This window comes from Gymnoscopelus braueri (genome assembly GCF_963280865.1).
Source record: "Gymnoscopelus braueri genome assembly, chromosome: 9".
Lineage (NCBI taxonomy): Eukaryota > Metazoa > Chordata > Actinopteri > Myctophiformes > Myctophidae > Gymnoscopelus > Gymnoscopelus braueri.
Window position 1 is genome coordinate 8,285,034 of NC_137610.1, and position 16,881 is coordinate 8,301,914.

General features: G+C 41.7%; 1 protein-coding gene across 1 annotated transcript in view; it reads left to right on the plus strand.

Moving 5' to 3' along the window:
• LOC308092157 (transcription factor SOX-6-like) overlaps window positions 1-16,881 on the plus strand; it is a 152,377-nt gene that overhangs the window by 66,667 nt on the left and 68,829 nt on the right. The window contains exon 4 of the mRNA XM_080438010.1: window positions 1,603-1,822. Within this exon, the coding sequence (XP_080294136.1) occupies window positions 1,603-1,822 (220 nt within the window). The remainder of the gene's footprint in view (window positions 1-1,602; window positions 1,823-16,881) is intronic.

The window sequence follows — 16,881 nt, forward strand, 5'->3', positions numbered from 1 at the left end:
TCAAAATTTACTTGAGTAAAAGTACAAAAGTATTGGCATCAAAATATGCTAAAAGTACCAAAAGTAAAAGTAGTCATTGTGCAGAATGTCCCGTTTCACAAGTTCAAAATGTATACAAAATCTTTTGAATATAGCAGATCTACAAGCTCACAATGCGTCGCATTCAAATGGCCAAAAATGTACAGTATATGCTGAAGTGGTTAATGTATGTTTTGTGATAATAATCTAAATCAGCAAAGTAAATAGTAACTAAAGTTGTCAAATAATTGTAGTAGAGTACAAGTACAATATGTGCCTCTTGAGATGTAGTGGAGTAGAAGTAAAAAATATTGGAAATGGGAAAAACACTGCTCGGAGGGGCTATTGTCCACCATATGATTGACTTTATTTATCAGCCACAGAGGTTTCATCATCATCTGTTTAAAACATGATCCGCGTTTCACACTTGACCTTTTTGTCTCTGCCGCGGGCCGCCTGACCATGCCAAGGTTAAACAGTGCTAATGTCCATCAGTGATACAGTGGAGCTAAATTGGGATTTGGGAGCTCGTAAACACACTCCTACTCCTGTCTGCTTGACTGACTGACATGGGGAGAATAAAAGCAGCAGGCCAGGGGAAACCTCAGGGTATAGTGATACAGTAGTAGTAGGTGGAGACTATAGCTTTGGCCTGAACCACAGCAGTTACCAGCGGGGGGAAGAAAAGGAGGGAAGAAGTGCTGGAAAGGAGGAAGGCAAGCTTGGCAGGAAGAAAGAAAGCACATGAAGGTACAGTCAGACAGACAGACAGACAGACAGACAGACGGACTAGCCTCGGAAACCCATGCCTTTTTTTTTGTTTCAAAAGAAAAAAAGCCTGGGGGAACCTTGCAGGAACGGTGGTTTCTGACCAATCAGAGTGCAGAGGGGCGTCGCTCTAAATTTGGTGACGTCAGCGTGTTCCGTGCACAGGCCGGGGGGGAGGGGGGGGGAGGGGAGGGGAGGCGGGGACATAGATTGGTGAAGCAATAGGAAGCGGCGCTGGTACCGAGCGCAAGGTTTTGGATCCGCCCTTCAAGACCTTCGATATAGGGCTGGCTCCTCCAGTCTACAGACGGACAGATTGTTCTTTAAAATTTGATCATAATTGACATCGTCATTTAATACATTGGTTCTCAAACCTTTTCATGTCAAGGACCCCCAAAATGATATGTATTTGGCCGCGGACCCCCATGTCAAAATATTTTGTTTCAGGGACCACCCCAGGGAGCACAGATCTGAGTTACAAATGTTCGCTTTGAAAAATATTATATTCAAAGATTTGCACACATTTTCACGATTTTTCAAAAATAGCAGATCTACAAGCTCATATCGCGGCACTCGGTGCCACGCTATATGAGCTTTTATATCTGCTATTTTTGAATAGCCAAAGTATAAAAGGTTAAAGTGGTTAAAATTATTGTGATGCTATATTCACATTTCGCTGGGGACCCCCTGGAACCCCCCCAAGGACCCCTGGGGGTCCCCAAACCCCACTTTTTAGAACCAACGATTTAATACACACTTACACAGTCTACAACATGCAGTCTAATGTGTTTTGGCTTCACGTGTGTTTAATTGCAGGACAATGAAAACAGTAAAATCTCGCCCTACTCCTCCTCATCCTACCGGAATAACGCCACCTCTCCGCCCAAGCCAGAGGACGGCTACCGGGACCGCGGGGAGCTGCTGAGCGGCCTGGCCTTCGGAACGCCGGAGCGGCGTAAAGGAAGTCTGGCCGACGTGGTGGACACGCTCAAACAGAAACAGAAACTGGTGGAGCTCACCAAGACAGAGCAAGACGGTACGGTGTGTGTGTGCGTGTGTGTGTGTGTGTGTGCACGCGCATGCGTGCGTGCGGGTGGGCACGTCATGCGCGTGTGCATGGCATGCCTATGCGTGCTGTTAAAAAGGTCAGATGTGAAGCACTCAAGGTGGTGTGCATACTTTCTTTTAACAGGAGAAGGGGAATACTCAGTGTGTGTGCGTGCGTACGCGCGTGTATGTGTGAGAGTGAGTGCACACACATGTACAAGCTCAAGCAAACCGACCACGTACACTCGTGTTTTGTTTTCACTTTTTCTTCTCCACATCCTCCGCTTAAAGACCTTTGAAGCTGTTAAATTACAAGTGACAGAGCCCTCTCTCATCAGATCTTCACCTCAACCCACGGAAACCAACCCCGCCCCCCCACCCCCCGCACTCTCTCTTTTGCTCCCCATCCTTCAGATCTCGTCCCCCCGCACACGGGGGGGGACACCCCTTACCGGGAGCTTCCCTAGCATGCCTCGGCTTGCCCCCCACTCCCCCAAAACGCACCTATGTGAAGATCTGAAGTACCCCCCCCCCCCCTTGATGTCCGTCATTTAGAGGTGTAGCTTTGTTATGGATACAGAAGAGTGACTGTGGGCGACGCAGCCCGAGGCGTCTGTGAAACGCTACACGGCGTCTTCTGCAGAAAGATAGCCTTGCGTCTTATCTGACGTGCAGACGCTCTTGAATGGGTGTGTGTGTGTGTGTGTGTGTGTGTGTGTGTGTGTGTGTGTGTGTGTGTGTGTGTGTGTGTGTGTGTGCGTGTGCGTGTGTGTTGAAGACTCACGTGATGTCACTGTTGTGACAGCTTCTTGTCAGACTGAAGAGGAGCCGAGTGGATGGCAATGCAAAAAGACAACTAGTGTTACTTAAGTATGAATTGTGGTTTTCTCTCTCTCTCTTTCTCTCTCTCTCTCTCTCTGTGTGTGTATGTGTGTGTGTGTGTGTGTGTGTGTGTGTGTGTGTGTGTGTGTGTGTGTGTGTGTGTGTGTGTAGTAGAGTTGTCAAATGTTTTCATGTCTGGAAAGTGTTCATGCTTCAGGACACAATCCACAGACCCTCAAGTTTACAGGGGTAAAATAGTGGGTGAGATTATTTTATGTTCATGCTATCCACAAATTACTGTATTTATATCAAAACAACAATATCAAATATACATAAGGTGTGCACTAAGAATATAAGAATAAACTAAAGGCAGAGCATCAGTCACTTGAGCAAATATCGCTTATTGTTAGATATCAAATATGTATGAAATGTGTTGGGATGGTGTATATTCAGTCATTTTATACAATACATAAAGTGATAGTGCCAGTGTAATGGCATTGGAGTGTATTATTCACAGACACAAAATGTGTTAGTGCTAGTCTGTGGCCTGTGCCACCATGACTGACATGGCGACAGGGCTCAGCGCCTGTTCAGCAGCCTGACGGCCTGGCTGTGGAAACACACACACACACACACACACACACACACACACACACACACACACACACACACACACACACACACACACACACACACACACACACACACACACACACACACACACACACTGCACCACTTTCAAAGTCATCATATCGCTGTCTTGTAAATCAGGTGTAAATCAGGCGTTTTTGTTGGTTTCCAGATCTTTCACCAGGTATCTGATATAGTTTTTTTTATTGTTTTTTAATCTAGTATTTTAATGTTGTTTTTTTAATCCTATACTTATTACGTATTGTCTTTCATGTTATTTTAGGCTAGTTGATTTTCAAAACAGAGGCATATGGAAATGTCTATTGCACACTGCAGAGAGGGAGTAATTTCCTTGGTAATGAGTTAAATTCATATTCAAAAAGTATTCCAATCATGACGAACATTTATGTATGCTGATTTACAGTATGTAGGCCTATATGCCTCCGTTCTGGGGCTTTCTCTGTGAGCTCCGAAAAATGCGGGCGATTGGATAATCAGGGCAAAATGTGTGTAGCCTGAACTTGGCACTAGTCTGTTTGCTTGGCGAATTGATACTGCGGGTCTCAAATGACTTTCTCCTGAAGTATGAAGCAAAGAATAGAGAAAATAAAAGAAAATAAAAGAAAGGGAAACTAAAAGCTTGCTATTGACTCGGTTTATTTCTCAGCTAATTAGTGGGGGCCTCCCTTTCCCCGAAGTATCAACAAGTGCCATTTATCACAACACTTAGCTAAGACAAAAAACACCTAAATGAGACCAACAAGTAAGCCTAGAATTAAAACCCCAAGTGAAACAAGGCATGGAGTGTTGGCACTAAAACAATAACAAATCCATCCCGGACCTTGTAAACATTTTGTGAATTGCTAGCAATCCTTGAAGGCTCACTGTAAAAAGAAAAAGTCCTTTTCAACCAGTTGTGCGGTAATGCATTTCACTTAGGCTGCTTTTTGTGTGTAATTCAAACCAGCAAGGCTGACAGCTAGCTTTGTGTCTCTCTGTCTCTCTAACACGTTTGTTAAATAAAAATGGGAGATCGATACTGAATAGAGTGGTGAATGACTCACGTCATTCACCACTAGCTCAATTCTCTTTCAGTGACACAATTAAAGATGGATCAGTTCTAAAGGATTTTGGGATTTTTGGCAAATTGCAATAGAAGTTTTAGATGATAAATCTAGTTTTTAAGCTTTTAAATTTAGGGTGACAATGGCAAACAGCTCAGAGCACATGGGGAGCCATGTTTTATACTGTCATGTGTACTACAGACAGTTAGGATGAGCTTTTCGTAAACATTTGCCATTTTGTTAACGTCAAATGTGTTCAAAACAGGAAGACTTAATAAAATAATATTAAAGCCTTCCTATTGCTTGATTTTATTGGTTGACTGGCCCAAAATGTGACTGTAAAGTTGGCCGCATGGTCAAGGCTCCAAGAATTTTTTTACCTCCAAAACTAATAATCAGCCCCATGCAGGAGTGTAACAGTCAAGGTCTGAGGCAAATAATACTACTTCAAAAATAAATACTGGCCACAAAAACACTTTCAAAAACTAAAAAGTAAGAAATAAACACTTGATAACTAAACTAAGAAAAAACAAACAAACCAAGAACTAAAGATACAGAAACAGGCAATGCCTTTTGACTCAAGGCCCATGGCAGCTCGCCCCTGGTGTTGTCTCCTTAACAGTAAACTGAGCATTTCACTCTGAGCATTTTCCACTCTCCAATTCCAGCCTCCCTACCAGGTAAGACCCACCCACAATTAGTAATTGGCATCATCATCAACTCAAACAACGCAAACCATGGCCCATGAGTTAGACTACGCAATTACAGATTTTCCGAGCAAACTTGAAATGCATTTCTAGGCATCAAATAATTCACAAACAATGACCATGAAATTAGACAATACAGAAAATATAGAATAGCCTGCAACACTGGGTGCTGAACAGACACACCTCCAAGACAGCTTGATGACAGTCAATTATTAGAAGCAGCTGTGCAGTGTGTGTCCAGTTTTACACTGTGGAGTACTTAGTGTCTATAGCAGTGGTTTTCAACCTTTTTCGCGTCAAGGACCCCCAAATTGACACATATTAGCCCAGGGACCCCCATTTGAAAAGATATGCCAGGGACTCAATATGCCAGGGAAATATGCCAGGGAAAATAGCAGATCTACAAGCTCACAACGCGATGCGTTGTGACCTTGTAGATCTGCTATTTTCAAACATTTTAGTATTTTTACTTTTGGTACTTTAAGTACATTTGGATACCAATACTTATGTACTTTTACTCAAGTAAACGTTGAAATCCGGACTTTTACTGTACTTGTAACAGAGTACTTCTACAGTACATTGCAGTATTGATACTTTTACTTAAAGGTAGGGTAAGTGATATTTTTGGGTTAAAACAAAAAGTATTTTGTTAAAAGGTTAAAGCACTATATTCTGATTGTAATCATTGCTATAGAGTGTTTGTTCAGTAACAGGAGTCTCCCCGTCTCTCCAGCTCTTTAATAAACAGAAAATACATTTTCTGGTAGGTATCAAAATCTCAGCCAATCAGGAGAAAGTACCAATTTTTAAGCTTAATTTTTTTGTGTCATCACTTCCAATTTCACTTGTTTAATCTATATCCTGATTGAGTTCTCTATCCTGATTGGATAAAATTGGAAATGAAACTGAAACGAAAATGCATTTTCTGTTTAATAAAGAGGTGGAGAGACAAGGAGACTCCTTTTACTGAACAAACACTCTATAGCAATGAGTACTATCAGAATATAGAGCTATTTAACACTTATTTTAACCAAAGAAAATCACTTACCCTACCCTACTTTAGGCCATTAAAAAAAATGGCCTAAGTCAGATTTAATCCTAATTAAACCTATTTAAATCTCTTATGTTACATAACTGACAGACAGTGTTATTTCTATTTAAATAGTCATAATTTGTTATAAACATTTTGATTGAAATATCATATAGTTTTGTTTTGGATCAGTTATTTTTTTCCCTTAAAAACAAACAAAAAAATGACATAGGCCATTAGTTTAGCAAGGCGACGATTTGTAAGATCGATATTGATTGGACTCAACACATTTGGTCCAATGACAGCCCCTTACAGTGTGACCTCAAACAGTCATCCACCAAAAAAAAGGTTTCCAGCAATACGGTACAGACCCCAGCACACTTATGCTCGCAGCCTCCCGCTGGTACAGTGTAGAGGCTCGAGCTCGCCCCGGTTGCATTTGCCACATGATCAAATGGAATCCACCCTATTAGCCGCCTTGCGCTCACTTAGCTTAACGGGCTTGACCCCTAGGGGTACACCGCAGCGAAAGCGTGGACGGTGTCATTGTTAGTCCCCACCATGCAGCAAGCGCTCACCCCCTGTCGCCACGCTGTTAGTCGTCCGCCCGCTAAGAGTAACGCTAAGTGCCTCTGACAGTTCTAATGAATGGAAATGGCTTGGCATCGCACAAGGAGGTGGGGGTTAGTGTACATTTTTGTGCCTTTTTCTTTTTCCTTTCCACCCAACAGCTTTTAACCCGTTAAGACCGGGAACGCATTTGTGTAATTTTTTAGATTTCTTGGAGCTATTAAAAAATAGCAGATATAAAAGCTCATAGCGCGGCACCGAGTGCGTCCTATGAGCGCGAAAAAAAAATCGAAAAATCGTGAAAATAATGTGCAAATCTTTGAATATATTATTATTATTTATTATATATTTATATATTTTAAAGCGAACATTTGTAACTCAAATCTTTGCTTCTGGGGGGAATCCGCGGCCAAATACATATCATTTTGGGGGTCCTTGACGGCAACATATGCTTTTTTTAAAAAACTGTTTTTGATTTAGAAGACATTTTGTAGAATCCCCCAGAAGCAAAGATTTGAGTTAAAATGTTCACTTTTAAAAAATTATATTCAAAGATTTGCACAAATTTTCAAGATAAAAAAAAAAATAGCGGATCTACAAACTCATAGCTATAAGCTTGTATATCTGCTATTTTTTAATAGCCCAAAGAAATCTTAAAATGACACACAGATGCGTTCCCGGTCTTAATGGGTTAAAGAGCTTTATTAAGGACTCTCCAGGACCATGTCAGCAGACCGTGTTCGAGCATAACTGGTTGAAGCCATTAGATTATTTTCTTTACCTGTTACATCTCTGACACATTGGTCAAAGGGAGCCAGGGTCCATTTTGTACAGTACGTGCGGACATTTGTCTACACAGTAAAATCCTCAGTATTCATTTATCCATTTGTCCACATGTAACAAAATGGACCGGTAAAAGTACACTGTATTTTACAGTGTACTGTAACTGTGTGCGACAGCTTCAGATGATGTCTTACAGACGTACTGAGGTTCCTCTGTACTCTATTTGGTGCTCAGCACTTACTGACCTGCTATTTGGTTGTTGTAAAGACGTGTTCAAGGACAAAATGAGTGAACAAAGGCAAAAAATATAAATAAAAAAGAAGACATTAAATGTGGGCACCATGAAGGAACTTGGTCTTCTTTTTTTCTCTGTCACATTTCTATCAAAAATAACAAAAAGGAAAGAATGAAAAAGCGAATAAAGGTCAAGAATAAAGAGAGAAATGTAAAAGGATGAACTTGGATGAGTTCATCCTTCATCCAAGGATGAAGGGTGACTTGCGGCAGCTTCTGTGTTGAGAGAAGGAATACAAATAAAACATTAAAGCATGGGAATAAAAAGAAGAAATGAATTAAATGTTTCAAGAAACCCTTGTATCTTAGCACTGGGAGGTAGCGCTAAATTCCTCTTGCCTGCTTAAAGTTTTTAAGCACATGAAGCTATCAGGAATTGACATACGGTAGCCTATCTGAGCACTTATGAATGCAGCCCAATTGGCCCTATAATCCCACTGAAGTCTGCAATCAAACTCACCCTGGTCTTGATCTTCTGAATTACCATCAGCTATTATTGTTGTGCGGTGCCCCTCGTCCCTCCCCAGGGCTGCACCAACGTTAACGTGGGCCTTGGCGCTGGCATAACGCCTGGCCCTGCGTGCCAAATCAATCTGCCTTCTGCCTCTGCCCTCCGAGCTGCGCTGGCATCCAGCAATCATTTGACCGGCTGATATGGCTCATGTTAGTTACTCTCAAATTACAGTATGTGCCAGAATTGTGCGTTTCATTTGCAAATGAGCTTATAGGATAAAGCACGGTTGTACTGTGTGGAACTACGTCCAACTGTTGCTCCCTGCATTTGTTTGACCTGTTTATGTATGACCAGAAGTCACATTAAGCAGTGGTGGAAAAAGTACTAAAATGTTTTACTTGAGTAAAAGTATAAATACTGCAATGTAGAAGTACTCTGTTACAAGTAAACGTCCGAAATTCTAAATTTACTTGAGTAAAAGTACAAAAGTATTAGTATAAAAATGTACTTAAAGGGGAAGACCACCCATTTTCAATATTTAACTATGTCATTAATATAGCATAAAGGAGTTGTGTGGAAATAAGAAAAAAGTTCCCCCCTTTCTGTGTTGCGTTGAACTGGAGGATTGATTTTGGGTTTAACATTGCAAATTACACCGTGATGACTCATCATGGTGTAATTTGCAATGTTAAACCCAAAATCAATTTGGGTTTAACATTTAAAATTTTTAACATTTAAAATTTTTCTTATTTCCACACAACTCCTTTATGCTATATTAATGACATAGTTAAATATTGAAAATGGGTGGTCTTCCCCTTTAAAGTACCAAAAGTAGAAAGTACTCATTATGCAGAATGTCCCATTTCACAAGTTTTCAGATCCTTTGAAAATAGCAGATCTACAAGCTCACAATGCGGCGCAACGCGACGCATTGTGAGCTTGTAGATCGGCTATTTTCAAATGGGCTGAAGTGGTTAATGTTTGTTTTGTAATAATAATGTAACTAGTAACTAAAGTTTTAAAATAATTTTAGTGGAGTAAAAGTACAATATTTGCCTCTGAGATGTAATGGAGTAGAAGTAAAAGTACTGAAAATTGGAAATACTCCAGGAAAGTAAAGTACCCAAAAAAAATGTACTTAAGTACAGTAGGCCTTGGGTAAATGTACTTACTGTTGTTACTTTACACCACTGACATTAAGTATCAGAAACATGTTATTCATCAATTCAAGTAGATACAAAGTAGATTAATTGCGACTTCAGACTTAATAACAGAAACCCAATGCAAACTGGCATGTGCAGCAGCAGCAGAAGTCACATTTGGGGAACCCTGAAATGTTTATTGACTAGAGTTCATGCTTAGTCTGCTTATTCTGATATCATATCACACTTGTAAGTCACTCACTGGATAAGAGTGTCTGCTAAATATAGTAAATTGAAGCACACCCTCATAAACGTGTTAGTGAACTCTGGTTACACTTCCATGAACCTCTACTGGTGGTTCTTCTAGAAACCTGTTTCTGTAAACACTTGAGGACTCCTACGTTTTATTTATATCTTTGGATCTTAGATGAATTAGAGTGCTATTTTTTTTACCAACAAGCTTCTCAATTATCAAGCTACTCATTATCTTAGCCAGCTTCCAGAGGTGGAAAAAGTACTCAGATATTTTACTTAAGTAAAAGTATCAATACTGCAATACAGAAATACTGGAATTAAAATTTTACTTGAGTAAAAGCACAAAAGTATTGGTATCAAAATGGTACTTAACGTACCAAAAGTACTAAAATGTTTGAAATAGCAAATCTACGAGCTCACAACGCGTCGCGATGCGACGCGTTGTGAGCTTGTAGATCGGCTATTTTCAAATATTCTAGGTATAAAATAGGGCTATAAAGTGGTTAATGTATGTTTTGTAATACAATAATTGATAATTGCAAAGTAACTAGTAACTAAAGTTTTCAAATAATTGTAGTGGAGTAAAAGTACAATATTCGCCTCTGAGGTGTAGTGGAGTAGAAGTAAAAGTACTGAAAATTGGAAATGCTCCAGTAAAGTAAAAAATACCTCATAATTGTACTTAAGTACAGTACTTGAGTACATGTACTTAATTACTTTACACCACTGCCAGCTTCTTAGCACTATGTTAACTCTAGGCCCACCGCGGGCATCAAACCACCTGCATAATGTCTTACCCAGCTGGTAGGAGGAGGTCAGTACAAGGCCAAACCCCCTCAACCATACCCTGTCCCTCTGACAATAGAGACAAGCTGCCAAGTTGTACTTTAATCTGCCTCTGGTGCTGCTGCTGCTGCCGCCACTCTACACTTAATAGTACTATTGGCATTATTCTATGGTTGATGACCATATTCTAGCCTTGTTACTTATTATTTACAGTGTCCTCATGATGGTGTGTACAGCAGTAACCCATGTTAAAATAGGTAGTCGACTTATTCTGAAAGGGATAAAATTGTGATCCGATATTGTGTGGTACTCAGTCAAGTCAGTGTTCATTTTACTCTGAGAGTGTAAAAATTGACACGTAAGGGAAGGGTGTTGTTGCGTAGGCAGCTGGCTCCATGCCCAAGGGGGCATTAGCTCTAAAATAGAGCCAACACAGTATTACAACACTAAATACACAAGTTAATCTGCCAGAATAAGGCCAATATTAAGTACCATAAAATGTGACCATACAGTATTTCCATGTCTAGATCTTCACCAGGGTCGTCTGGGGGTATTCACTGGTGGGCTCAGGGTCGTCTGGGGGTATTCACTGGTGGGCTCAGGGTCGTCTGGGGGTATTCACTGGTGGGCTTGATTGCTGTAGTGCATGTGCATTTTTAAGAACAGCACATGTGTGCCTATTGTTACAACACACAGCACAAGTACATCTCTCATCACTTCAGCTCCACAAGCGTTACGCTAAATTTGGTGCAAACATCACATTTCAGCATCAGGTTTATGTTTAATTGCACGCTGTTATTAAAATAAAGCGCGTCTGTTTATCGTCAGCTGCACTGAGTGCTGTGTGTGCCAACCAGCTGGGTAAACCATCGTTCCCTCCTCACCAGTCTGTTCTTAAAAATGTTTTTGTATAAAGGCTGTTTTAATGCCAAGTGTGAGAAGTACAATGATTTGCCATGGTGATCTGTTACACAGTTAAGTCCATTGTGTTCATTTATAACAGAGAAACCGTAACATTGGACGTCCATTTTTACACTTTCAGAGCGAAATGATCACAAAAATATATTTCACTTAAAATTCACATACATTTTTGAAGATTTAAAAAGTTACTTTACACGTTGAAGCCTGGAAATAGGCCTACATTTTCACGGCTCAAAACATATTTTTCTCTTACCGTACTTTATCCAGTATACAGTATAAGAAACATTTTAGATTTCTGATTTTACCAAAAGGTCCCCGATTACAACATATCAAATGGAAAATGAAATACATTACATAATGGTGGACAGTGGAATGTATTCATGAAGAAGCCTTCACTAGCCCAGTTGTGTGATTGTTGACCCAGTCAGTCAGTACAGGTGGAAGGTCTAAATACAGTGGCACAGTTCAAGACCTGCAAGCTACGATGCATAACCTGACCTCTGCAGGCAGTGTGTGTGCACGTGTGCGGATAATTGAGAGAGAGAGAGAGAGAGAGAGAGAGAGAGAGAGAGAGTGTGTGTGTGTGTGTGTGTGTGTGTGTGTGTGTGTGTGTGTGTGTGTGTGTGTGTGTGTGTGTGTGTGTGTGTGTGTGTGTGTGTGTGTGTGTGTGTGTGTGTGTGTGTGTGTGTGTGTGTGTGTTCGTGCGCTCCCACAGTACAGGTACTGTACAAGTGATGGCTTAACAGACAAGTTACACAGGGCCTTAATCCTATTGGATAAGTAGTGAGGGCTTGGCTCTGCCTCTATGTTCGCCCTGTTCAGTGAGATTGGAAGCTTGAGCTGTTAAGGGACACTCACACCGAAAATTATTTTTGTCCCTGTGTCGCTATATTGCCAAGTCACTGTCGCCAAAACCAAAAAAAGCACTCACACCAAACAGCGATGACTGGATTACTTTTCTTTGCATCCAGGCTCCATCCAGCTTTATTTTTGAGGAAGTGGAGAGCTGAGGACTTATTTAGTACCTACAACCAAAAATGGTTTCTGATACATGTGAGAAATAGAAAATGTTGTGCAATATTGATTGAATTCGCATAAGCATGCTGTACACCTACAGTACAGCATTTTAATATTCCGCTGTCATTGAATGTTTTGTTACGATTATTACTTCAATTAATTAATTATTGGAATATTGGATCAGGAATGCGTCAAAAACAAAGTCCTTTTTGGTGTGAATTGCCCCTTTAAAGATAACTTTCTGTTATCATACGTATGTCTGTGGTTTGCTCCCCCCCCCCCACACACAAACACCACACACACACACACACACACACACACACACACACACACACACACACACACACACACACACACACACACACACACACACACACACACACACACACACACACACACACAGACACTCATACCCACCCACACCCCCAGCTCCCTGTGGCAAGGCTTGTGTGGTTTGGCCCAATCTCCCCCTCTGTAATTGATAGCGATCTGTTTGCTAATGATCGGTGGCAGCCAGTGGGCCATAACTAAAAATTAAGTCATGTGGGATATGGCTATAGTGGCCTTCTCCCTCCTCTTCTCTCTTCTCTTGTCTTTCTTTTTTTCTCCGCGCGCGTGCGTGTGTGTGTGTGTGAGCGAGCGTGTGTGCGCGAGCGCGTGGGTGCTGGTTGGTGGGTGGCTGGCTGTGTGTGTGTGTATGGGTGTGTATTTGTGTGCATGTGTGCACTTGGCTGGATGCCAGCTAGCATATGGCACGAGTGCCTGCGATGGTTGTTTCATTGGAAAAGGTTTGAATGTCTTCCTCCTCGCAGGATCAGATTAAGCTGTGATTTTATCACGGAGGAGGAGTCTTCTTTCCACATGATTTCCTTGTAAATGCACCATATCGTTCACTGAGTGGTTCACGCATCAGACGGAAGGCTTGACTGACAGAGCTGCAGCACAAACGTATCCACCGCCGTGGTTTGAATCCTCAATATAGGCTCTATGCACATCAGTCATATTGGAAAGAAATTGGGCCTCTTCTTACTTCCTTCACAGGTGTTACCAATGATACTAGTGAAGGCTCTGTTCCATTCTGGTCAAACAGAGTCAGGGTGCTGATATTGTGCATGTTGACTCACTGGAAACACTCTGCTACACCAGTGGGTCTCAAAGTGTGGTCCAGGGACCCTCATGGTTCCTTGAGGGGGGTCCAATTTTGGCCTCTTACGGGTGTGTAACTGAGAGTGTACATTTGTACACTCTCAGAGTTATGGGGGTCCTTGAAATTAAAAGGTTTGAGAACCACTGTGCTACACTAAATGGGAACAGAGCCTTCATTAGAATCATTGGTAACACCTGTGAAGGAAGTAAGGAAGAGGCCCAATTTCTTTCCAATAATGGCTGCTGTGCATAGAGCCTATTGTGCATCCAACGGCCAACACAATTGGCCGTGTTTGTGGGCGCCGGGTGGGGAGGGTCGCTGTGTTAGCGACTCCTACACAAGTTGGTCGGGGCGTCTGTTCAGCAGGGAGAAGAACTACGTCAGATAATCCATCCACCCATTGCTAGTGTGTGTTCCTCCACATGCTCTTACACCCTCCCGAGGAAACTCCTCACTGCCAGCTGGAAAGAAGCGGAAGTCTTTTCTTTCACTGATAACTGTAGCTAGATTTACATAATGTCCCAAATGACAAACGTTTAGTTACATTTTTTTGTGGTCAATTTAAGGCTTTTTGCAGCTTACAACATAGCACCAAATGCGACCAATATTTTTTATTTTTTATTAAAGTAAATGGAGAAGTCACTGCCATTGTTTTTCCATACACAGATTGACAGCGGGAACACTGGGAGGGACACAGACAGTAGGACAGCTGAGACAGACAGTGGGAACGCTGAGAGAGAGAGACAGATAGTAGGACAGACAGCTGTGCTTGTGACAGGGGTCCATGCGGTTATGGATGTGAAAATGCATTTTAAATAACATTTCAATGTTTTGATGCAATGCTTATTCAACGCATTCTCACTCTCACGCCTTCAAACGGGTGACGGATTTGACCACTATGACCACTATTTGTTGTTTCGGGGGTACCCGCGGCGTCGCATGCTGGCGGGGGACATGATGATTTACGAGTTCCAGTGTAAAGTAACTACAGTACGTACATTTACTCAACTACTGTACTTAAGTACCATTTTGAGGTACTTTTACTTTACTGGAGTATTTCCAATTGTCTATACTTTAACTTCTACTCCACTACATCTCAGAGGCAAATATTGTACTTTTACTCCACTACAATTATTTGAAAACTTTAGTTACTAGTTACTTTGCAGATTTACATTATTACATCATACATTAACCACTTTAGCCCCATTTTATACCTAGGCTATTTGAAAATAGCCGATCTACAAGCTCACAGTTGTGAGCTTGTAGATCGGCTATTTTCAAACATTTTAGTACTTTTACTTTTGGTACTTTAAGTACATTTTGATACTAATACTTTTGTACTTTAACTCAAGTACATTTTGAATTCCGGACTTTTACTTGTAACAGAACTTCTACATTGCAGTATTGATACTTTTACTTAAGTAAAACATTAACATATAACTCAGGCTTTATCCATCCCATCTCTGGAGCTATATACGCATACAGTGTCCATGTGACCCAACCTAGAGCCTTCTCCCCTGTGTTGCCAACACTGCCCTGTCTACCACAGCTTTCCGTGCCCGTCTCTGAAAAACACAAATGAATAAAGAAATACAAAGTTGGGGGGTGAATGGACTGTGCGCTCTCTTTTAATAGGACATAGTTCATGTTCGTTTCATGATAGCAAAGTTTGTTTGATGATAGCTTCCATTACGGGATGATAGAGGGAGCAGCTGTCCTGTTCTGGTATAGGTCAGTCTGGAGGGAGCCATTCTCTCTGCATAGACGTGGATGTGTCGACAGGAGAGGACCTCAAGGGAATGGATTGGTGTATGCATGTGCGCACGTACGTGTGTGTGTGCTGTGTGTGCTGTGTGTGTGTGTGTGTGTGTGTGTGTGTGTGTGTGTGTGTGTGTGTGTGTGTGTGTGTGTGTGTGTGTGTGTGTGTGTGTGTGTGTGTGTGTGTGTGTTAGTGTGTTAGTGTGTGTGTGTGTGTGTGTAAGAGAGAGAGAGAGAGAGAGATAGAGAGAGAGAGAGAGAGAGAGAGAGAGAGAGAGAGAGAGAGTGCATCTTCAGGAGAGAGTGTGTTTAAGAGACAAAATGCTTGTGTGCGTGCAATGCATGTGTGCGTGCATGTGTGCGTGCGTGCGTGCAAACGTGTGAAATGGTAACGGGTCCACACAGGCAAACATCGTCTTCCCCTCAGCTGTGTGAGCGCTCCTGTCAGCGATTCCCCCCAGACACCCCCCCTTCCACACCACCCCCCATGCCCATGACCCCTTCACCCCTAACCCTCTCCCTCCTCTTCTGGCCTCAGTGACCTCCTAACCAACACCCCTACCCCCACGACCTGACCCACCGCAAAACAACGGCTCGTATTGTGTCTGAACTGCAAGTTGTGCTGTCCGACCGTGTGTGTGTGTGTGTGTGTGTGTGTGTGTGTGTGTGTGTGTGTGTGTGTGTGTGTGTGTGTGTGTGTGTGTGTGTGTGTGTGTGTGTGTGTGTGTGTGTGTGTGTGTGTGTGTGTGTGTGTGTGTGTGTGTGTGTGTGTGCGCTCGTGCGCGTGTGTGCTCAGGGTAAAGTTTCATATATCATGGCTAAAATGGAAACAGCCGCTTGGGTTTTGAACCTGTGGTTTAGGAAATGCATGCATTGAACAAAGAGTGACAGCAGGCTGGATGTATAGTTTGGTTTGGAACATTTGATTCTAATATCTTGAAAATCAAGACCATCACTATCATGACTTTTATTCCATAAGTATAATAATAATCAACTTTCTTATTACGTCACATAAAATTAAATGGAATAAAAAAAAATATATATCATTCCAAGATTTTATTTTATTTTCTGATCCTGCTAGAGACAGAGAAAAAGAGAGAGGAAAAAGTGAATAGATAAATGTATAGTTTAGTGAGAAAGATGAGAGAGCTGAGGAAGAGAGGTTTCTCGCGAGATTCAGTGAATTAAACTCTGAAGGAGTTATCTCTTAACCGTCCATTTCCTCACCTTCAAAGTTAGACCACAATGGAAATAATCCCTTCGACAATATGCACAGATTTATACTACTGCATTTTGTCGATAAGGATGTCAATCAATCAAAATACTAATTTTACTGTGCAGGTCCAGGCAAGGCCCAAAGACACTCAACCACCACTCCATCAATGGACGCTGCTGTAAAGGAACCTATAGACCATTAAAGTGTGCCGTAAATTACGTACAATTTTAGCCGACTAATGTAAAAATGTTGCCTATGATAACATTGACTATTTTGCTTTGTTTGATTCCTCGATTATGAATATCTTTACTTTGTTAATGCCGGATTTGGTGGGTTTTGAAGTTTCCGCAATAACACGATTGGACGTCACTGTTTCTGTGCACTTTGTGTATGACACCAGTGTCCCTTACGCTGCCTGGAGATCCTTTGACTCTAGGACAGGGGTGGGCAAC